The sequence below is a fragment of the Lates calcarifer genome, linkage group LG14 (assembly GCF_001640805.2).
Source record: "Lates calcarifer isolate ASB-BC8 linkage group LG14, TLL_Latcal_v3, whole genome shotgun sequence".
NCBI lineage: Eukaryota > Metazoa > Chordata > Actinopteri > Centropomidae > Lates > Lates calcarifer.
Window position 1 is genome coordinate 11,766,316 of NC_066846.1, and position 23,369 is coordinate 11,789,684.

Genomic DNA, 23,369 nt, shown 5'->3' on the forward strand with positions numbered 1-23,369 from the left:
CTATATATACACATAATCTCATGAGTATTAAGTTAGGATGATACTGAAGAGAAGAACTGATGCCGCTGCCAGGAAGTGATCACATCCTGCGTGTTAGTAAAAGACAGATTAGTGTCAACGTATGACGTCTCATCTCTAGCTGTATTTTAAAACCAGCAACTTGACATATTGTAAGGGACAATACTTCACTCTTTTGCGAACACATTACCACATTATTTTCTTCATGATGGGTCAATATCTGCATCACAGCCCTTTAAAAGTTTGGTTTCAATTAGTCATGATTAAATAAGGAACAACAACACTTGAAGACTCTGCTATTGTGCGTAAGTATGTTTTAAGGGCCTTTACAGCAGCTTTGAAAAGAGATGCAGTGTCTTTGGGATTTGCAATCTGTCAAAGGAGACAAACAGAACAACAGTTTTAAATATTTTAGCATTTTTCTAAATAAACCAAACTGCACTGGCACTAGTTTAAAATATTATATCACAAGGTGAAGAAACATGGCGAGAGAGAGTTCCAGTTCACAGCCAGATTGTCGTTTGTTTGTTGTTCAAAGCCTGGGATGATGACAAATAATGACAGATTTAGCTGTTTTGTTCTTATAGTGTGTGGTGTGCAATGACAAAACCAACACAGCACACCACACACTAACAGACTCTGTCCACAGACAACCAGAGTCTTGACTGGAAAAGCCTGAAATCTTGCACGGTCAAATGCGACTTTAGAGTGAACAAACGTGGCGGACGATGAGCAGGGATGTTTGGATGTTTTTTTTGTGCTTCCATATTCAGTCACCTTGCTTCCTGATTGGCTATCGCTCTGTTCCATGTGACAATCCACAGAGTGCGTGCTCGGCTTTCCTCGGCATCCCCCCCCGGCGAAACAGGATTTCTGATCAGGGCGGCTCCGATCATCTTCCAAGCAGATCAGGGAGGGTAAAATCACTCTGAACACACCTCACACCACAGGAAAATCTTTTAAGATAATCTTTAGGACCTTCAGATAATCACGCCTTTGCTGACTTTGATCGGGAGGGCACACCCACCTATAGATGATCACCAATATAGGTGGAAAAGGAAAGATGATTCATGTCAATATCAACATCATGCAAAAGGATGAAAAACACGACTATGACGAACACATTCAATATAAAAAAGCACAGAATGTACAATTTTGTTCACCATTTATTGTCTATAGTTACATGCATACTTGCTTACAGTTGGTTTTAGTGTGCAATACACAGTTTTATTTTGTTTCATTGTCTAGGTTATATTACTCCAAATGTATTTTACTTTACAGGCTGCCTTAACCAAAAGTCTATACAACATGATTCATTTCTCACATTTTCAACACATAATGAAGTTATTCTTACGAGCCAGTAGCCATAGATACACAAGGTGGTGGTTGGTTTGAAATCTCTGCCTTTGGCGCCTTGGGTTTCCATTTTTAAACTATTAAATAAAGTTTTGCTGCATTTTGTCTCCCAGTTATAACTGTGGACAAGTGTTTCCAGTTTCTAAGTACTGACAGGACCAGTGTTTTATCATCCGACGAGACAGGACGTGTTTTACAGTCACAGCTTTACATTCTTGGACACTGAAAGGCCATGAAGTGCTTGGATCCAAAACTGCAGGCTAAATTTCAGGGACTGTGTATATCTATGGCTCTTGCATAACAACAAAACCACAAGTTAAACAATCAGACCTGGGTTGTGTTTTCTCCTGATTTGTGTTCATTCGGGGTTGGTATGGATTTGATGCCGCGAACTAAACTGTCTCATTTGTCTTGTGAAATTCAACCCAGGTTTACAGCAAATCCACAAATCTAGCTGTTCATATGTTCATATGTGCTTTTTTTTTTTTTTTTTGCTTTGATAATGATAACGTCCATAGACGCAGGTGTTGGCACAGTTCCTTAAAACCTCATTGACACATCGTACAGTCCTTAATCCAGCTGTGTTTTTATTCTTCCGACAGAGTGCAGTTACTGAGTGAGCTGTTCCCTCAACTACTGTGTGGTTTTTATATACAACAACAAAATGACTACTTCTGAGCCCCATCCCTTTCTGTAGTAAACCAACAGGGTAAGAACCTCTAACCTGTGCAACAACTATGCACTCGAAACAGTCTCAGATATTTGAAAGACACCTGCTCTCTGTTTGTTTGTTTTTTTTCCCATCTGTCTTACTTTTCATCTGATAATTACAAAAAACATCAATTAAATTTGAGATTAGATGTGCTGGCGTCAAAATATCTATCTTAAAATTGGGCAAAACATGGTTGGAAATGTTTTTATGTTACATATAACAGCATGTCTCTCTCTACATTTCAGTGTGAAGCAGGTTGTAACTGCACATTGAACTGTAGTCTGCTTTTTTTTTTGTGGTTACGCTCTGATATTCACTTCACAACAGAAGAAAACACAGCTAATGACTGGTCATTTAATTAAGGTAACAAGGTTATTTAATACACAGAGCAGTGTGACTGGTTTCCTGCATATCAGAAACAGTTTGAAGTGCATGTTTTGCTCGCGTGAACACAAACGGACAAATAAAAGTCTGAAAAATGACACAGTATCAGCGAGCATCTTTCATATTAAGATGCTACTGCAGCGCAGCATCTGCTGCAGTGCCACCAGATGGATATGAGCAGCACTACACTTCCCAGAATGCTTTGCTGTTAAGGTGGGCCAACACCACGAACTGCAAAATCATCAGAAATCACTGTCGCTCTGGATTAAAAACAATGAAATCATTTGCTTTGGCTCGAGAGTAGATTATCACAACGTGAGTCTTATTTTTTCTTTTTTTTTTAATTGGACTCTTCCTTTAACTGCTTCTTTAATTAAACTGTTTTATCCTGTACCTCCGTCCTGGCCGAGACAGTAGAAAACCCTAAGATAAACCAAAGTGAACAACTCACTGCAGCACGTTTTAAAAAGAAAAACCACATTATAAAAACACTACAGTCCAATCAGCTCATACTGAGGATTAGCCAAACCTATACTGAAAAGAGATAGATAATATACTGTATATTACTGTTGCAAGTCTCTTACACTTATGTATTTATAGTCCAGGAGCTGCATTCACAAAGCCTCCACAGATCCAGGGTCGTCAGAGAGCGCGTAAGGTCATATGACCTTTGACCCTGGGCCAGGATGACTTGAAGCTTTGTGAGCGCGGCTCCGGTTGTGGAGGTTAAGTGTGGAAGCGTTTATATAAAGACCAATACCACAGCACACAGTCACTGGCTGAAATGTTAGGCTTCGAGTTATGGATGACTACAAAAGACCAAAAAAATAAAAATAAGAAAATATGGCATTAAGCTCGCTCGCTCGCTTTGTTGTTCGATGCTGTGATATGGAGGCTGAATGATGAGTTATCACTAAACTCTGACAAGGCTGGTGCCGCTCGTCTTCTCCCAAACCAGCGAAATCCTGGTGGGTGGCGTCTTTCACCACAGTTTTTTTACACTACCTCGATGGGAGAACTACGGTATATCACACTGTTAAAGGTATGAGATCAAGGACTACGCTGACTTCATGGGAGTTTGGTTTCTAACGTCAGGTCACTAGACATTAAACACAACATGGAAAAACTAGTATTTGATTTGGATCTCAATGACCTGTTGATGTAAAAGAATAAATAAAAATGATAAAAATCTTAATCTTTTATAATTGATCTTTTATAATGAGGTGACGATCACAAATAAAAGATCCATTTTTAAGGTTTGTTTACATCTGTTTTAGCTGGAAACAGCACAAACAGGTCTGTATTTTGAATTTTGATCAACTGAGAAACATAAAGATTTTTCATTTGCTAGTAAACTAAACATAACTAAAGTTAAAGTTACTTTTCACATGTGGTAAAAAAAAAAAAAAAACCACCGGGCCTTTCACCAATTGTAAACAGCATTAATAAAAAATATACTTATCTTTAGCAAACCAAACTTGGCATTGGTTTTCTCTCTTAAAGTCATTTCTTAGAAGATTATTTAAATTCTTAAAACTGGAATTATACTCCTCTGTGTTGCACAGAAACAGCTAATCTTGATTTATCCTCCAGCTGCTGAATCTTCCTTTCTGTTTCAAACCTACCTCCTGACAGGAAGTGTCATTTAAACTTAAATCACTGACAAATCAATGGCAGAACATCATTAGCTCTGCTGGAGGTCGACTTCAAATATCTAGTTTTGAACAAAAAGCACCTTCTCATATTTAATGAATCTTGATTTTAGACATTTAAACGAAGCTCGGTAACGACACAGTTAGCATTACGCTATATCCAGCCACACAGAGATAAAGTTCACACTGATTCTGTTGTTTCATGTTGGTTAAAATAACCAAACTCCCAGAAATCTGCTGTAGTCTCTTAAGGAGAGTTTTATTTTTATTTTTTTCCCTGATTATCCACGACTTGTTTCATAAATTCTTTCTCAACATTTGGCAGATAAGTTAAGATTGCACTATAATTAGTTTATCTTGTGCTATACCATGTGTTGTGTAAACACATTACCCCCCGTACTCACTGGGAGCCCACCTACCTACAGTTTAAGCGCCTGTAATATTGCTAATAATTATCACTCAAATGTGCAGGGAGGGAGGAGTTGGCGCGTTTTTGTTTTTCACAGCTCAGTGTTGGTGGATAAAAATGAGCGGACGGGGGCGGGAGGGTGTCGAAATGGTGCGAATGCAAGTGTGTGCACGTCTGTGTGTGTTTATTGCGCCACACGCCACGGGCGGCTAGACACGCAAACCTCTTGCTCAGTTCAAGAACAGGCGTCGTCAGGGGCAACCAAGCAAGCTGAAATCGCCGACCTGTTGCTGCTGAAGTGCTTGACGTTGAGAGAGGCCGCAACAGGCCGTGCATGTGGAGTGTGTGTGTCAGTGCATGACTGGATTTTACTTTTTGTTGAATGTTAATGACTAACAAACCGAACCCCTTCATTTCCACCTTCATTTCTCCCCCACTTCCATCCAGTGTCACCACCCACCAAGCCTCCCGTCTCCATCTCACTCTCTCCCTTTTTGTATTTTTTAGTCGGACCACTCGTTCTCGTCGAGCTCGGAGTCGTCGTCGGACTCGCTGTACTCCACCGCGATACGGCGCGACAGGATGGTGGCCACGTCGTTGCCCACGGGCTCCCTCTTCGCCTCCTGCTCCCTCTGCTCCTGCACCTTCCTCAGCTGGATACCTGGAGGAGGGAAGGAGGTGGGAGGGAAGGAGGTGGGAGGGAGGGAGGGAGGGTGACCAGATATTTAGGGCCCCTCACCAAAGCTCAGCAACAGAGATCAGATGTTATACTGGGTCAGTATTTCAGGGGATTTCAGGGCAGCCAAGTTCTTTATTTAATAAAACCTTTATTATTTTATTAACAAAATAATAATTAAAAACCCTGGAATTACCCTTTAATGCACTTTAATACATACAAACCTTCTCACACACACTTACCTCTACGTATGGCGGCCAGCAGGTCGGAGCGGGCGTCGCTCATCGGGATCATCCCCAGCATGGTGGACTTCCTCGTCTGTGGTGCCGCGTCCCCGGCCGACTGGCCCACAGCGGCATGCGGCGGGGACGGGTGGGCCTGGTGGCCTGCGGGGGCCCCGGGCGGAGGGGGCGGAGGGGCGGCCGGGGGCGCGCCCGACGGCGGGTGGGAGGGGGATGGCACGTAGTTGGCCGGGGGAGGGGGAGGGGAGGGAGAGTAGGGGCGGGAGAGGGTAGCAGAGGTCGGGGGGACGGCCGAGACGGCGGCGGCGGAAGGTGGGGCCGTGGCGGAGTCGAAGGCCGTCTGGGCGGAGGGGATGGTCGGAGGAGGCGGGGGAGGGGCGGGTGGGATGTAGTACTCGGGGATGGTGGAGGGCTGGCCACTGGTGGAGGAGACGGAGAGAGGAAGTCACAGACATTTTGAAAAGGTGGATGACTCCATTTTAACATTCACAGTGGTCGATGACATGAAGTCGACATTTATAGTTTAAACATCATATTTCAGTTTCAGTCATTCACAAACTTAAACTCCACCAAACACGTAAACAGCCACATAAACACATTCAAACATTCGTCTAAACCTACCCGTGTCCAGCCCGGTAATCCTTAACCGACGGCTGCCTCGGCCCGTTAACCGTTGGATCTCCGCCGGCCTGGACCCCGTGTCCCGAGGGGGTCCTGCCCAAGGAGGCCACGTGCCTCCCCGGGGGCCCTCCCGCCCCTGGAGGCTGGTTGGCCGGCCTGAGGCCCCGATCCAGCGACTGGGTCTGGGCCGCGGCGCTGAGGTGATCCCTGGCGTGGTGGTCAGCGGGGTGGGCGGCGCTGGGGGCCTGGGTGGAGGGGTGGTTGGGGCTTGCTGGGTAGGAGTCAGACGCCATTGATCTGTTGGAGGGGATGAGAGAGGGTGGAGACGTGTAATAACACAGTTTTGTTACGTTCTTCATTTATTAACCTCTTTATTTAAAAAGTCAGTTTTTCCCTTTATCACATGAATACAACCTGATACTCCAGAGGTTCCACGAGGGATATTCAGAGACAGAAAACAATTGTTTGGCATTAACATTTAAAAATAAAGACACTAACAAAATATAACTCAATTTAATCTTTTCATTTTTTTCCCCTGCTTATATATCTGGATTTATTTTCCTCTTACAGTCTGATTCCTTATTGGATTCTGCTGCTACACTGATCCAATTTTCCTCCAGAGTTTAATCTCATCTCTTCTTATATTTCTTTGTATATACAATATTAAAATCCATATGAAATATAAATTCATGTGCTCTTACTTGCCTTCCCCAGAAGAGGGCGGCATAGAGCTTTGACACATCAGTGCCTGGCTTAAATCTCTCTCAGTGTGTCCCTGTGAGAGACTGAGTGGTTGTATGACAGCACCTGCACATTAAATAGTGTTTACAGCTTTTTAAAACGGAGGAAAGTTAAATTCTTGCAGGAAAACACTTCCTGGAAAACCAATCTTAATCATTTGACCCTGTGTTTTTGTCGTCTCTGGCCCCGGGAGGCCGCTCGGCATATAAACAGTGACGTGCTCGTGTGAGCGTCGTCAGGTTAGATTGTCTCGAGGCGACAGGACCTTAAAGGAAAACCTCAGAGTTAACACAGGAGCAGCTTGTGTGTGTGTTGTTCACCTGCTATCAGGCGACAGGGAGCCTTCAGAGGACATGCCGTGGTAAGGTGAGGGCGTGAGCCTCGCGTCCGGTCTGAACTCTTTGTCGTAGGCCAGGACGTTCCACTCCTGACGCCGGTTACGAGCCTTACGCACCTTCAGAGACAGAACAGCAGGAAGGTTTTTCACTCATAACACTACATATAAATCAGATCTTCTACCAAGAGAGTGATATAAGTGACCGTGTTAACGTTTCAGACTGAAAGAGGTACATCTGGTAAATGAGTTTCTATGGTGCGTCACGCTATTGTATCTCATTAGCATTCAGTAGCTCTGGTATGGAGAATTAGCACAGCTGTACCTCTCTAACACCCCATTAGGGACAGTGTTAATAGACAATGGAGAGTGTGTTACTGTCTCTACTCAGGCAAATGGCCTCAATATACTTTTACTGGAGCTGGTTTCAGAGTGATTAAGAGTCAAGAGTCTCCGCTCTTTGGTTTTACTCTTAAAAAGATGAGTTCACTGAGTTCAGCTGGCTCTCTCGTGCCAGACTTCTTCTTTCTTTTAGCTGCTATTAGCTAATGTGTATGGCAGCAGAGCAGGGTTACAGTATATAAAAGTGAACCGACAAAGCTAATGTGATAGCTTCTTCTTTTTTCTCTCCATTTGCTCAAAGGTCAGCACCGTCAAGACCGGTTATCAAGGCAAATATAAAAAGTAAATAAAATACAGGAGGAACAAAAGGCTACAAACTCTGCAACTCAAAGCTTAAAGCAACAGTATCTTCCCTTAAAATAACTCAAAATAACTTTGATGGTGCACTGACTTGTAACAGCGAGAATGGCTCCTATGCTAAGTGCGTGAAGCTTTCCGACACAACATCGCACCAGCTAGCTAGTTTTTCAGCTAGCTACAAGAAGAAGCTAGCTCTGCAGGTATTCTCTCTTTCATTTGATGAGTTTTGTGGGTGTGACACTGACAGGCTATCTTAGCTATGAGCTGTAACTTAATGAAACGGCATCCTGTAATTCCAACTTGTGGCTGCAGAGGCCGCTGTTGCTTCTCCTCGACAAAAGTTGCATATCGTTGCTTTAAATCCGAGGTCGCCTAAAAGCAATCTATGGCTCTTTTTTGGAGCAGGTTATAAAGAGTTAATCCCATGATAGTTTCAGATGGAAGTCGACTAAGAGGTGATTAAATAAAGAATAATATCACGTACCTTCTTCACCTCTCGGCTCGGGTCCTCGACCTGCCTCTGCTGCTCCTAGATTAGAGACAGAGACAGACAGAAAGACGGACAGAGAGGGAGGAGTGAAGGGAAACTCAGCCATCGGTTACTGATTTCTTTGGTGCAGAGGGAAAAAAAAAAAATGCAGGACCCCATCACCAGCTCCTTCACCATGGGGTAAATTCACACAGAGCCACACACACACTAGTCTACTCAGTCACTATCATTAGGCAACACCAACAGACGCACACACTAACACAACAATGAACAAGAGCCAAAAACGTCTGAGGACACAGGACGGCAACCAAACGAAACCAAACACAGAGGGTTAGAGAGAGGGTGAGGTGGCAAGCTAACGCAACGTGACACACATGGACACAAACAGAGGGGAGTGTGTGTGTGTGTGTGTGTGTGTGTGTGTGTGTCTTTTATTCAAATACAACCACTGGCTTGTGTTGCGTTTGAATGTGTTTCCCTCTGCGTCTCTATGTGTGTGTGTCTTACCCGTGTTTGTACGTCCTCTGTAGTAGGTGAGTGTGAGGTGTGTGTTAGTGGGGTGTGCGGGGGTAAAGTGTTGGGAGGGGGAGGGGGGCAGGATGGGGCAGGTTAGGGGTCGGGGTTGTCTTACAGAGATGGACAGGGGGCTCCTGGGTGGGGCCTGTCTGGAGTGGGGCCTGTCAGGGTGGGCCGGACAGCCCTATGGAAACATGGGAGAAAGACAAGCTGGTGCGTTAGACTGAGCAGAGGAGGAGGAGGAGGAGGAGGAGGAGGAGGAGGAAGGGTGGGGTGTGTGACTTTGAAGGCCAGGTGACGCTATAGATAAATTAGCAAAAGGAAGACAAAGAGGAGGAAAAGGTAGAGAAGGATGATCCCTCCTCTTGCAGCTTTCAGTTTTCAAACCTGTTATTTTTTTTAAAGGGTGAAAACTGCTTTGGGTTTTTTTTTTATTCGGCCGAGTTTCCAGGTTGAGGGGAGGGAACAGAAGAATGTGAGCAGTATTAAGTAGAACAGAAATACAGCCAACACATACAGCAGCAGCTGTTCAGAGGGTTTGAAAAAGAGCTGATGGAGAGAAGTGCAGCATTTTTAAGTGACTCTGAATCAAAGGGGAATAAAGCTCTGACATGTTTAATTCACTACGCCAATTAGTTTGATCTCACTGAACACCCACTGACTGTTAAAAGACAGTAAACTTACTTTTGCTTTTCACAATATCACAGATAACATCCTCCTGCTGCTCATAACTCTGGTCTAATCTGTTGTTGTAATCGCTGGTGTTCCTCTTGTTTTTGGGTTTTGGATGATAATAAAATTCTTTCTTGATGTATTTTAAATGACAGCCATCAGGATGCCCTCGGTTTAGTTTCTTTGGTTTAATTTGGAGGGATATTAATAATCTAAAAACATCAATTACTGTGGATGTAGGTGCATCCAGTATAATATAGGCTCAAATGACTCACATTACAGTTTCTTAAATTCATCATCGTGTTTGGTCAGATTCAAAGTATTAACCAGTGACTTCAGCCTAACAGCATGTGACTCCAAACGCTTGAAACTAAATGTCTTCGCAAGAAAAAGCTGTAATATTATATAAGAGCTACATCTTTGTATAAATATGTTTAGATAAGTGTTTATGGCTCATTTCCTTTATGTGACTAATGCTTAACATATAAACTGCTAAAAGTAGTTTTGTCTCTGGTTAATGAGCCTGCCCAACTGCTGCTGTATCAATAACCAATTACACAACAAAGCAAAGCTAAATGGTGAGTACAGTAATAAATGAAATAACAGCAGAAAACAGGCACAACTAGGCAGGAAAAGAAAAAAAAAACAGATTAGCAAATTAAAGCAGAAGATGAATGTCTTTAAACTGTCTCGTACACACACACGCCCAACCCACAGCAAGTGCACGATGACACACATACACTCACATATGTACTGTACATATATGCTTCTATGCAAACACACACACACACACCTTCTGCCGCCTCTTCTCCTTGCGTTTGTCCTCGGTGGCCTGCAGCATCTTCTCTTTCCACAGGTTGAAGAAGTAGGAGGGGTCAGTGTAGAACTTCAGCGCATCCTTCTTGTCATCCCTGAGAGGAAAGAGAGGGAGAAGGTGGGAACAGATGGACGGGTGGAGGTTAAAAGCAGATGCAGCTAAATGTCCATATTAATTCATTCGATAGCTAATGAACCCTGATACTTGACTGGCTAATCTGTGTTGAACAGCAGACTTAATGCAAAAATTATACTAATTTAATCACCACAGGGATTGTGCTGAAACTGTGAGGTTTGCTGGGCTCCAGACAACAGAGAATAATTAAGAATACAATAAGAGACATTATTTATAAAGAAACAGCAAGAGGCCCAGTGAGAAAAGACATAAAATAAAGTGGAAGTGATAATATCTACCTTCTGTATTTAGCTTCTAGCTGCGACATGTATCTGAGGTTTTCTTTTCATATTCTTGGCTAAATACTTCATAAACTGCTTTACTACACAGTTTAAGGTTTAACGGTCTCTGGTCTGTTTTAGTGAAATGGATTAAGCAAAGTATTTATTTCATTACAAGAAACCCTGAATGCTTTAGCTCTGCACCATCTTTCATAGAGCAAATCACTGGATTTCCTAGCAAAACCGATGGCTCACAATGGAAACTTAAAGGTAAACTATACACAAGTTTCTGCTAACGCTACATCGCCAATGTTAACGTAAAAATTACAAGTTCAGCATCAAACTTTATTCATTTAGCCAGAGTTAACTCTTGTTTTGCTTCCATTTCTATCACTTTTCATCTACTGAAGTTAGCATGCTAACCAGCTAGCCACTACCCAGAGGACGTATTCTAACCTCTTGTCTTGAAAAAGTACCAATACCTGAAGCTCTCGGTAATTAAACAGCTGTTAATGCTAATGTTGGTTATGTAGTGGTAGCTAAATCGTACATATAGCACCTTTAAGCGCCGAGTTTGATCCTGTTAGCATTTTGCTCGTAAACAAGTTAAATTACCGACCTATACGGGCTGAGAATGTTGAGCGGTGGAGGTTTGTCGCAGCGATGGTACATCTCCACCACAGGGTTGGGGACAGAGGTCCTGGACACCACCTGCTGGTCCTGGATGGTGCTGCTCTTAAAGGCCTTCCTCATGTTGATGTCCTGCAGGGAGACTGGAAACAGAGGAGGAGAAAAGACAAGATTTAGTGTTTAGTCAACAGTAAATACAGTAAAGTTCTTGACAGAAAAATGGGCAGAATCATTCTGTGTGTGTCCTTAATGGTATTTGACAACATAATCCCTGAAAACAGCTGTTTTAACTCTTTAGGCGTCGGCTTAGCAGCTAAATCCTGAATGTGCGACGTCGTCCTCTGCCCTCTGGTCCCAGGTTATACTCACGAATTTTCCAGAATAAAACAGGAGAACGTCTTTCATAAGTGCTGTTAGCAGACGTAACACACAAATCTGTGCCAGCAAATTCAGCTTCAGTCATAATGAAATGGCCAAAGACAGAAAATTAAATAAAAAAAATGACATTTCTGGACAATTTGTAGGCAATTTCTGGCCACTACAATTTGTATATTTCTATAATGACATTACAGAGAATGGATATTATGGCTGTAAAATGAGAGGGTAATTTGATTTTTCAGAGCGCAAACACAAGAAGATGCATTTTCATTGGATTTTCTTTTTATTTACAGAGATAGAAACAGCACTTGTGTCACTGCAGGAAGAAAAAACATATAAAATCTTTTTCTTTTTATTCTTTTCTTAATTTGCTCATGTCTCCAATGCAATAAAAGCAAAATAAATCATTAATTATGTCAGCTAACTCTGCTCAACAACTGCTTATGGCAGTTTAAAGCGCCCACACACTCTGAATGTCACTGTTGTTTGTGTGGCTTTGACCCTCTGATTTATTGGGTTTATGGATTTTGTTGAAAGGCATTCTGGGAGTGTAGGAAACTGCTTACACAGGCAGAAGTACGGGAGATGAAAAACAACAAGGCAAAGTTTTACATTTAAGACACAACAGAGGAAATCCTGGGACACATTTCAATGGATGTTTGACATTTTTTTCAGCGTGCAGATCAGAAGTATTTTAACAATAGTTTCAGTTTTTTATTGTGTGCACAGAAAATAAACACATCACCCACGCACATGCTCATAAATCCCATAATAACAGCATCTACTCATGTATATAGAATACATGAGAGGCAGCTCACACACTCAACACACACACACACAGTAGGTGATAATAGGACAGCAGGGACAGATTAGTCTTAGAGCTTGTTGCGTCATCTTAACAAGCATCTTACACACACACACACACACACACACTCACACACAAAGCAGCTATATGGGAGGTGTGTGAGTGAGCTTACTGTATGGGAATGTAGAGGTTGTGTGTCTGTGAGTGTGTGTGTGTAACGCAGTGTGTCGAACTGCGTGATAACATGATTTATACACACTGGAGTCAGTGTGTGTGTGTGTCAGAGACAGAAAGAGAGAGTGAGAGACGGGGAAAACACTACATGCATGTGTGTCAATCCCTTAACCCCAGAGGAGATTTAACACCACTGCAATGCTATCCAGGATCTACCAGATGGCCACACACACACACACACACACACACACACACACACACACACACACACACACATACAGTACAGTTTAAGTAAATCACAGGTCGGAACAGATGTCACACTGACGTACTTTAACCTGTGATTATATACTGGGATGATGTACACTGAACATGCTGTGTGTGTGTGTGTGTGTGTGTGTGTGTGTGTGTGTGTGTGTGTGTGTGTGTTGTGTGCGAGTTATTGGCGGCTTTAACAATGTCAAAAAAAAAATAAAAATAAAGTGTGTGTGTTAGATTTAACCTCTGACTGCAAAAGACTTCCTCAAAAACTTAAGAGCGATTGGTTGTTTGATCTGTGTGTGTGTGTGTGTGTGTGTGTGTGTGTGGTGTGTGTGCAGATTGTGCAGTCAGAACACACTCCTGTCTGCTCGGTGTTTGATCATTCCTTCCTAAGCTTCTGTCCCTGCGGCCAAATGAATAATCCACAAAACCAGCAGCTAATGCAACTTTCATTCAGACACATCTTCAAAGAGACCTCTCTCTCTCTCTCTCTCTCTCTCTCTCGCTCTCTCTCTCTCTCTCTCTCTCTCTCTCTCTCTCTCTCTCTCTCTCTCACACACACACACACACACACTTTTTTAAGCACACACTTCTCTCTCTCATTGTACACTTCTCTCCATCTCCACTAGCTCCTTGTCCTCCGTCTCTAATCTGTCTTACTCTCTGATTTTAGCGTTCATCCTTCTCTACACATTTACACACACACACACACACACTGACTACAGCTAACAACCAGATTAATGTAATAAACAGTCTAATTAAGGGACTTATCATGGTTTACAGTGGCCTGGACTTTGCAGAATAACATGAGTGCGTCCCAGTAAAAGCGAGTGCGTTGAATAAATAAAGACGTTTAAAGAGCTCCTTAATGCAGATTCAGGAAGTCTGGGTGTTTGACACGAAGAGCAGGATGTCGCTCTGCGTCGCTCTTTTCCCAGGAGCTGAGCGTGAAAATGCGATTCTCGAGAATCCCTCAGCGTGCAAAGCGAGCACAGAGTACAGTCTGTACTTTCTCCACATTCACAGTTAAACTTGTGTTTTCTGAGCAGCAGAGATTAAAGCAGCTGTTTGGTTTAAAACAGATGATAAAAGAAACATTAAACCATATTTTCTTTACTTTAACGTGTGAGAATTTATGGAAACCTGCGATGATAATCAGTGTTATAATAAATGTGTGTTTCTTACTTTATTTGAAAGTTGACTGAGTTAATTGTCTGTCATCTTTGTTTTCTCTCTCTCCACCCTTCTCCTTTGATTGCTCCTTCCTCTCGTTTCCTCCCTTCGCTGTTCCTCCCTTCATTCCCCCCTCACATTTCCTGTAACTGTTCCTTGCTTCCTCCCTCCCTTCATTCCTTCCTTTCTACTCTCTTTGACTCTGTCTTGTTTCTTCTTTGCTTCCTTTCGTTGTCCCTTTCTTCCTTCCTTTCCCTTAACTTTCGGATTTACTTTAGCTGTTCCTTCTTTATCTTTGTTTCTTTTCTTCCCTCTTCCTATAACTGTTCCTTCCTTCTTTCATTCTTTCTTTCTTCCTCCCTTCTCTTGCAACTGTTCCTTCTTTTTTCTTTCTTTTCTGTACATCGCTCGTCCTGCCGGTCTGAAGAAAACAGATGGAAGGAAGACGGAGATGGCAGGAGCGAGGGATGAGAAAGGCGGCGGAAGACAAGAAGAAGTGAGAAGATGTGAGGTGAGAAACAGAGTAACAGATGAGTGAGCGAATGTGCAGCAGGAAATGAAGGACAGAGGAATGGTTCATGCGTAGGAAGAGGAGGAGGACAAGAAAGGGGGGAGGAGTGGGAGAGGAAGAGGAGGATGAGACGGAGGACTGCTGAGCTTTTGCTTTTCATCCTCGTCTGTGCAGCTCTATCCGACGCTCTCTGTCTGAGCCCAGTGTGCTGCAGAATGACTAGGCAGTATCAGCAAGAAGAGAGGGAGGAGGAAGAGAGGGAGAGAGGGAGAGAGGGATTTAAAACATGGAAAGATAGAAGGAGGGAGAGAGAAAGGAGGACGAGAAAAATCAAACAGGGTGGAGGAAAGGAGGAGAAAAAGAAGAAGAGGCTTTGAGAGAAAGAGTAAGAGAGAGGTATGGAAAAAATGAAAGTGATATAAAGAGAAGTGGAAATGAAAGAGAGTGTGAGAGAGGTGGAGAAAAGGATGGAGAAGGTGTGAAAAGAGGGAGAGGATGGGTAAGATTGAGGGAGAGAGAAGGAAGGAAGGAAGAGAGGGAATAAAAGAGGCGAAATGAGCGATGGAGAGAGGGAGGACGGGGGGATTACAAAAGAAACACATGGAACCAGAAGCCAGTGGAATCGAGTAGAAGTGAACAGAGTCGAGTAGAGTCGGTGCCACGTGGTGGAAAAAAAGACAAAAGGGAAGAGGAAGAGAGAGGAGGAGGGAAATCCCTTCACTGTGTCACACAGTTAAAAAATGATATCACAATAAAAATGTTCACGTCAGTCGATCCCGATAATTATCACGATAAATGACAAATCATTCATCCTGAGTGAAACGTGGAGAAACCAGATGAAATGTGTTTTTAAACTCACTCTCAACAAATGCTAAATGCATGCATTCCTCACGCTAACGAGATCTAAACATGGAAATCAATTATATCAAACATTCATCAACCATTTGCTGTATTTCTGCCGAGGAAAACTACAACACAATTTATTTATCGCAATAATAATCGTTATCATTTTATCGCAGAGCCTCTGAATGTTAGGAAGAGGTGTGAGGCTTTAAGGGTTAAAGTTAGTGAGTGCTTTATGTAACCGAGCATCACAACTAAAGAAAAACAAACGTGTGAGTGTGTGTGAGTCTCAGTGCTGTCTCCTCAAACTCGCCTGCAGCTTTTTAATACAGATGCAGATCATTTATTGATCCATTTTCCCTGCGTGTGTGTGTGAAACAACCCGTTTCACTTTGTTTATTCCACTTTTGTCAGCGTCAGTGTGTGTGTGTGTGTGTGTGTGTGTTTGCACCATCTGAGTGTGTTTAGTGAACAGACAGACAGAATAAACACACACACACACACACACACACACAGAGAGACAAAGGAACAGACATTTAAAATGTCTTTGCTCTTAATCACACACATGGAAACAGTCCCTGCTCTCTGACCACAGCACATTTAAACAGACACACACACACACACACCTGAGAGCTTAAATAGGACTCAACATAAATCTACTGGGAGAAGGATAACACACACACACACACACACACACACACACACACACACGGCTCCTACCTTCCTCCACGGTGGAGTCGAGCTGGGTGACTTTCACAGCCAGCTGGTCCACCCTCTCCTGCAGGCTGCTCATCCTCAGGTAAAAGCTGTTGGCTTCGTTAAACAGCTCTCCGAAAATGTCCTCTGCGTGGCGACCTGGACACACACACACACACACACACACACACACACACACACACACACACACACACACACAGTTAGGTTTGATATTGTAACTACCGGGATGTCATTTTTTCTTTCATCCAGGGGAAAGTTAACGGGGCAGATTCACAGCTGAGCTCTGCTTCACATCTCAGTGTTTAATATTCACTGAGAGGAAGAATCAACAGGCCACAATTTGAATTGTTGTGGCATCTAATTTTAATTTTTCAGATGTTAACCATTCATGATAACAGAACTCTTGTGTGGAGATTCTTAGTAAGAGGGCATTGAGTTATGATGAAATCAGCTGTTTCTAACCTAAATATCTTGTGTGTAACTAATATTTTGAGTGCATTTTCTTCCTCAAAAGCCACCTGACAAGTTAATTTAGGCTGCAACCAGCAATTATTTTCATTATCAATTAATCTGCTGATTATTAGAGGCCAAGATGACAGATTTAAATCCCTTGTTTTATCTGATCAACAGCCCAAAACACAAAGATAATCAATTTTAATCAATTCACAGGGATGTTAAACAGTGAAAAGCAGGAAAGTCTCATATTTAAGAGGCTGAAACCAGCTTCCTCTGGACATCTTTGCTCAAAAAACAAACAAAACATCAAAGAAAAAAATAAGTGGCACCCAAAAAACATGGGAAACTGAAGCTCAGGTTCAATAATACCTCATTAATCCTTTAACTGATTAATCAACCAATCATGTCAACTCTTAATGTGATTTTTAAATCTGTGTTTGCTTTAAGTCGGTCCTGGCAGGTTGCTCAGTTTCCTGGTGACACAAACTGTCAGTCAGTAGAAAACGATGAAACAGATGAAGAGTGTGTCACCATGTTGTCGTGCACGAACATCTGCATCCCTGTACGCGCCAAGTAGAACATGAGACACAAACAAAATGGAGGTTGGCTTGTCGAAACGATTGGCTAAACTAAACTGTATCTTTTTGATTAATTCTGTTCTTTATTGATTGAGAAGTTAATTATTGGTGCAGGTTGTAAATCCTGCACCTTTGTTGCTAAAAACTAAAACCCCACCTGCTTCAGTAACAGACCAGACTGTGCATGGTGTGCGCTTCAAGCCACTGCGCAGTAATATTATTTACGCACTGACCAGGCCTCTATTAGCAGGATGATACATGTGTTCCAACAGCAGTATTTTGTCCAAAATAATGTCTTTTTATCTGGAAATAACACTGGACGTTGCTCTCCTGGGCAGCTTCAGCAGCAGGTATAAGGGTTTTATGTCGGCTGCACAAATTATTATGACTTCCACCCTGTTCTCAGTGTGATACAGCCCAAATAAAAAGGTGAGAAAGTGTCCAAAAATAGCCCTGAAAACCAGAGAAGATGTATGGAGGGAGAAATTCATAGAGATGGGGTCAGTCGATGCAGCTCCTCCTCTTCCTCCCCACTCCCGTCTGTCTCAGCAGGAGAGGCTGCGTCCTGCCGTGCACCTGTCGGACTGAATGCTTAAAAAGACCTTTCTAACTGTGGGAGAGTGTGTGTGTGTGTGTGTGTGTGAGCAGGACAGACTTGGAGGTACAACTATTCAAATGTATTTACAGAGATGCAGAAAAGCAGCCTTCTTCAATAACACTGCCTCCTCCGAACCAAATAAATCGCACACAAACACCGTCCGCATTACCCTCAATGTCTCTCCATCTCTTTTCCTCCTGTTTCCGTCTCTTCTCTAAACCCACAACATGACAGATGGAGCAGAGGCAGAGCACTCAGTCATTCGCAGTGAGCTGTCGCTGAATTTAATTTAGCCTCTGACTGTTAATCAAATTTAAACAGCCTTTTTTTTCCCTCCTCTACATTCCCACTGAATGGTCTCTTGCCGGGCAGAGGCTGATTGCAAACTCCCCCCAAAAAACACAACAACATCAGATGTGAGTATCTGCGTTCTCAGATATGAATCAGCTACATGGGGAAGGGTAGGGTGATGCATCTGGACCCTGCTAACTGCTGAGTACTGACTCATCAGATTATGTTTTTACTGTGGGTCAATTTTTACAGCTGAGTCACAGCGAGCATTTGGCATTGTGTTTATGTTGTGTTATTGCGTCCATAAAATCTCACCTTGGATTCATTTTTTCCCCCACAGGCTCCATCAAACACCCCAACAACTACATTCAATGCTGACTACTTCGTCCTCTTCGTCGCAGCCAGCAACTGCTGAAATCCATCTAATCAGCATGTGCAGACATGGCCTCATTCACACCAAACACTTGAACACATCTCGAGTGATCTGTTTACAAGAACACAGCTCTGAATTCATTAGGTTTGGGTGTGATTGCACTTAAAATGCTGAGGATGACAGACTGAGACCTCACTGCTAGCTGCAAATTCAGAGGTTGTCAGCCATGCAACTTTGTCGAGTCTACTGGGTTTCCTTTTTGAGTTTCTTGTAATCGAATAAATTCTAACGATAATGTTCTCCAGCTGTAAAGTTTGGTGTAAACGTGTATTTTTAGCCAATGCTCGCAGCTCGGCTCGAGCAACAGCAATGTTTGTTGGCTGGAAGCAAATATTAGCATGCTAGTATGCTAAAGTAAGACAGCATCCACCTGTTAGCCTCACTATCCCTGTCGTTTGGATGCTAATACTATCACACTTGTGGGGAAGTAAGACAGAAAATTTAATCTTAAAAATAGTTAACAGCTCTAAAAACTATGTGACATCAACCGCCGTAGCTTGTGCGCTAACTGCTAACTCGCTAGCAGCCCATACTTTAGCCTGTCAGTCACAAAGACTTCTTTCTATTTTCTCTCTGCTGTTCTGTTGCTCTGTGGCATTTTGTTCACCATTGTACACCATTTTAATTCAATAAAAAAGTTACTGAGGAGGGAAAACAAAGCTTGTTAACAGTCAGTTAGCAAACTTGCAACAATAAGTTGTACTATCGACTCCTGTCGTATAACTGTTGGCAAACCACTGCTCTTTTGGGGAGCACTTAATACTCCGACAGAGGAGGTTAAATGAAAATTGATTTTGCAACACAGCGTTGTTAGCCTCTGTCATTCATTTTTCCCTCCAAGTTTTCCCTCAATAGCAACAATTTGCAGGTCAAAGTTCAACAAAGGCCGAGAATCATTCGCAACAGGAAGCAGTAGCATGAACAACAACAACATGACTAGATCACTAGATGTGATTTAAAGCAGTTGTAAGTGTTTGTACTGTATACTCACTCAGACTGCCCAGTTGTTTGATGATGGCTGCCAGGGTGCTGTTGGTGACGCACTCCAGCTCACTGGTCACCCCGTCCGGCAGCGCCCCGCGGCACAGGTGCCTGGGCTCGATGTTCCTCTTCACCAACGGCATGCTGGTCTACGCCTGAGGAGACGACGGAGAGAGAGGGAAGACAGGTGAGTGGTTTATGGTGAGAAGCAGCCATCCATCGCTGCTACCTGTAACGTTTTATGACACCAGATCCTAAATATGCTCTGACATCTCCAAAACTGTGTCTGCGGCTACCCGACTGAATTCTCTTCATCTTGTGACACTTGTGTTAACACGCTGCGGCTCATTATTTAAATTCCCCTGCGGAAAGTAAGTACGTCAGCGACACTGCAGCTCCGCGCTGACAGATAAGAAAGAAAGCTGGGAGAAAAATGGGGTTGGGTGTTCAGCTGTGAGTCCTGATGGAGATGACGGTGTCATGTCCGCCGTGGGGCGCAGTCGCTCATCACGCTGCTTAATGTCAATGCGGCCGGGATGAGCCAAGAGGCAAATGAGCCGGAAAGAGGTTTCTAAATGGTGCTAACTGAGCCGCAACTGTAGCCAGAGAGACCACAAGGGACGGAGAGAGGGAAAAAGAAAGAGGTGGAAGACAAGAAGATGAGAAGGAAAAAGATTAAAGAATAAGAGGGTGAAAGAGTTATACGCTAGTGACAAAGAAGAGAGTGTGTTCTAGGAATAAACTCTCTTTCATACACTGACGGTGTATGAGAGCGGCCGTGCCTCAGGGGAAGAGCCACATATAGATCCAGGATGCCATATCAATGCCAGAAGAAGTTATCAGAAAACAAAAATGACTCTCTAATGTAATAATCTGTAACTGAAGCATGTCCGAGTTTAAACCTGCTTTTCATTTTTTCACTGTAACACTAAAGAAAAAGATTAAACTAATAAAATGTGGGTCACTCATTGTTTGATTTTATGGCCTGTACCTTATTTCTGTGTCGCTCCATACTGCCATTTCAAACAAATGCAAGCTCTTATACTTTACTGTATGCCACCCACTCAGCAACAAGCTGACAGATTGTTTCATACATTCAAACATTACATGAGACAAGTTGCTTTGGATAAAAGCAGCTGCTAAAAGCATAAAATGACCTTACAAAAACATACACAGGAATGTCAGAATGATGTGCAACTTTTTAGTTTAACTGCAACGTTTTAGCTGCGAGTGTGTAGCGTATAGTTTAAAGGTGCTATATGTAAGTTTCTGCTATCGCTACATAGCTAACGTTAGCATTAACAGCTGTTGACTTACGAGTCTGGAAGAAATGTTGAGAGTTCAGAAACAAACTTCTTCTACTCGCCAAGAGCTGCTGGAAAGCAATGCTAATGTTAATGCTACTGAAGTTAGCATGCTAACCAGCTAGCTCATACCACTTTCCGATAGTGAGTCACTGTAACATTCAGTTTGTCCTCAGTCCAGAGGATGAAGAACTGCAAGAAAAAACTCATCTTGAGAACACAACAATGGTTGAAGCTCTTGGTTAATGCTAACTTTGGCTACGTAGCAATAGCGGCGCCTTTAAAATGCAGCAGAATGAAGAAGAGGAGAGAATAAAAGTAGATTTAGCATTAACTGTAACTGTAGACGTTAATTTTGCGCCACACTTTGAAGAAACTTATCACGACAGACACAAAGAGAGAGAGAAAGTGAGGAAGAGAAGTTGGATTAAAGTGAGCGAGAGCTATCGACAGGAGCCGAGAGGAAACTGCTCAGCTCATCTCAGTTTGGAGTGAACTCTCTATGTGGGACACGCTTGTTATTTTTGGGCCGTGATTTTAAGTATGTGCGCTCTCACTTGTGTGCACGTGAAAGAGTGTGCATATGTGCGTGTGGGAGGTGTGTATGTGTGTGTGTGTGTGTTCCCAGGTCAGTGCTCTGGAAATGTACCACTCTCACACTCTCTCCCACGCTTCTGATATAATCATTGGCACAATTAATGTTTCCGGGACGACAGGAACGAAGGCGAGACAATGGAGGTAAACAAAAACACAAGAATTCACTGCCAGAAAAAATGTGTTTGTGTGTGAACGCTGAATCTTATTAATAAAAGACACGTTTATACCTGCGTACCATGGCGATTCACACACTTATCAGACACAAAATGCCAGTGTGTGTGTGTGTGTGTGTGTGTTAATTTGTTTGTCCAGACTGAACCACACATGCCAGCTTCAATAAAAAGTGACTAGTTTGTCCTCTTTACGTCTCTCTCTCTCGCGCTCTCCTGCTCTTCCTCCCTCTAATAGCTTCTGACATTCAATTACACAAACCACCTCAGATTGTGCCGGCTTGTCTTAAGAGTGTGATCGAGCTTCCTTTAGAGTGTGTGTGTGTGTGTGTGAGTCAAATAGACCCCCTCCTCCAGCTGTTGTAAATAATCTAACACCACAGCTCTTTAATAATACATCCACACTCCTCCTCATCCTCCATCGCCGCCTCAATAGCTGCTCTTCATCTCTTATTTGTCTCATCTGTCCGACCCCTCCCCATCTTTCCTGCACACATTCTTCTACAGCTTTCATTAATAAATCAGTAAAGGCGAATATCTCTTCCTCCGACTCCCCAGCATCCAACACCAAGCGGGTATCCCCCATCTCTGCGCTGATCTGAGAGTGTGTGCATGGTTAGGGATGCTGGTGCTAGTACGAGATGTTGAGGCCACTCAGGTCTGGGTGTGTGATGTTGGTTTACATGCATGAAATGACGCGGATCCTCCCTGACTGCATTTTGACCCAAAGGCACTCAGCCCATTCAGGTCAGCTGCAGGGTAAAGTGACATCAGCCTAGCTAAAGACACGAGAGACAAAGGAACAAAAAATGTTTCATTTAGGGAACTCCAGGTCACTCCTCAGTCATCCTTGAAATATAAAAAACCTTCAGATGGAGACCCTGATCGTCTCGCTGTGTTGGGACAGAGAGGCTGAGTTATACACAGAAAATTCAGTGAAATGGACTGAATGGATATTTCTGAGACACCACACAAAACTCTATCCAGGAAAAGGATTTCTGGGACAGTAACGTCAACAGCACAGACCCTGAAAGGTATAAAAATTTAAAAAAACCAAGTCAAAATTCAGACGTGCTCTGGGATGAACAGTTTGTGCTCATGATTTGGAATAATTTATCACCTTTCTGCCATGTACCCTTCACACTCTCACTCTTGGATCTGATGTGGTTTTATCTTAAACTCAGACTGAGACACGTTCATACACTTCAGGAGCTGGCTGTTAAACAAAACGATTTTTTATCTTTGAGATTCCTTGAACTGAATTTTATGGGATAAGCAACATAAAACCTTTGATGATACCGCAGATGGCACCAGTTCATAAAAACTCAGCTTAAGTGCTGTGGAGTGCTGCATAAACGTCGTCTTCAAACAAAGACGGAAGGAAACAAAACATATAACGTCTATTAAATTCAATCATTCAGTCGAGAGCACTGTTAACAAAACTGGACCACGGCACCTTCCAGGATCCAGTCATGAAGCATGCTGTGGACATTGTCAAAATAGAAAAAAGGCAAAAATAGTGAGCAAAACAGCGAGCGGTAAACTGCACTGATGTAAATTATCCACATGACATACTTCTAAGAGTGTAAACGATCCTCCAAATACATGTTTCAGTTCAGATCTCGATTTTGAGCCAGGATTTGGTTCATGCTGTTTTTTTGGGGGGAGGGTTGTTCGCAGTGGGTGTTCGTGGTCCTGGTTTCCATCTTGGTTTCAGAATTACTCGAGTATATGA

At 42.9% G+C, this 23,369-nt stretch overlaps 1 protein-coding gene across 4 annotated transcripts in view; it reads right to left on the reverse strand.

The window, feature by feature from the left end:
• Positions 1-1,166: 1,166 nt before the first annotated feature.
• zgc:109889 (uncharacterized protein LOC553542 homolog) overlaps positions 1,167-23,369 on the reverse strand; it is a 35,063-nt gene continuing 12,860 nt past the window's right edge. For 3 of the 4 annotated variants that reach the window (XM_018674083.2, XM_018674082.2, XM_018674085.2), the window contains exons 2-11: positions 19,574-19,718; positions 16,230-16,364; positions 11,357-11,510; positions 10,319-10,436; positions 8,969-9,037; positions 8,332-8,376; positions 7,132-7,265; positions 6,071-6,367; positions 5,450-5,868; positions 1,167-5,192 (exon numbers count right to left, since the gene is read on the reverse strand). In XM_018674083.2, the coding sequence (XP_018529599.1) occupies positions 5,035-5,192; positions 5,450-5,868; positions 6,071-6,367; positions 7,132-7,265; positions 8,332-8,376; positions 8,969-9,037; positions 10,319-10,436; positions 11,357-11,510; positions 16,230-16,364; positions 19,574-19,706 (1,662 nt within the window). In that variant the 5' untranslated portion in view covers positions 19,707-19,718 and the 3' untranslated portion in view covers positions 1,167-5,034. The remainder of the gene's footprint in view (positions 5,193-5,449; positions 5,869-6,070; positions 6,368-7,131; positions 7,266-8,331; positions 8,377-8,968; positions 9,038-10,318; positions 10,437-11,356; positions 11,511-16,229; positions 16,365-19,573; positions 19,719-23,369) is intronic. The other variant, XM_018674086.2, reaches the window with a different exon arrangement.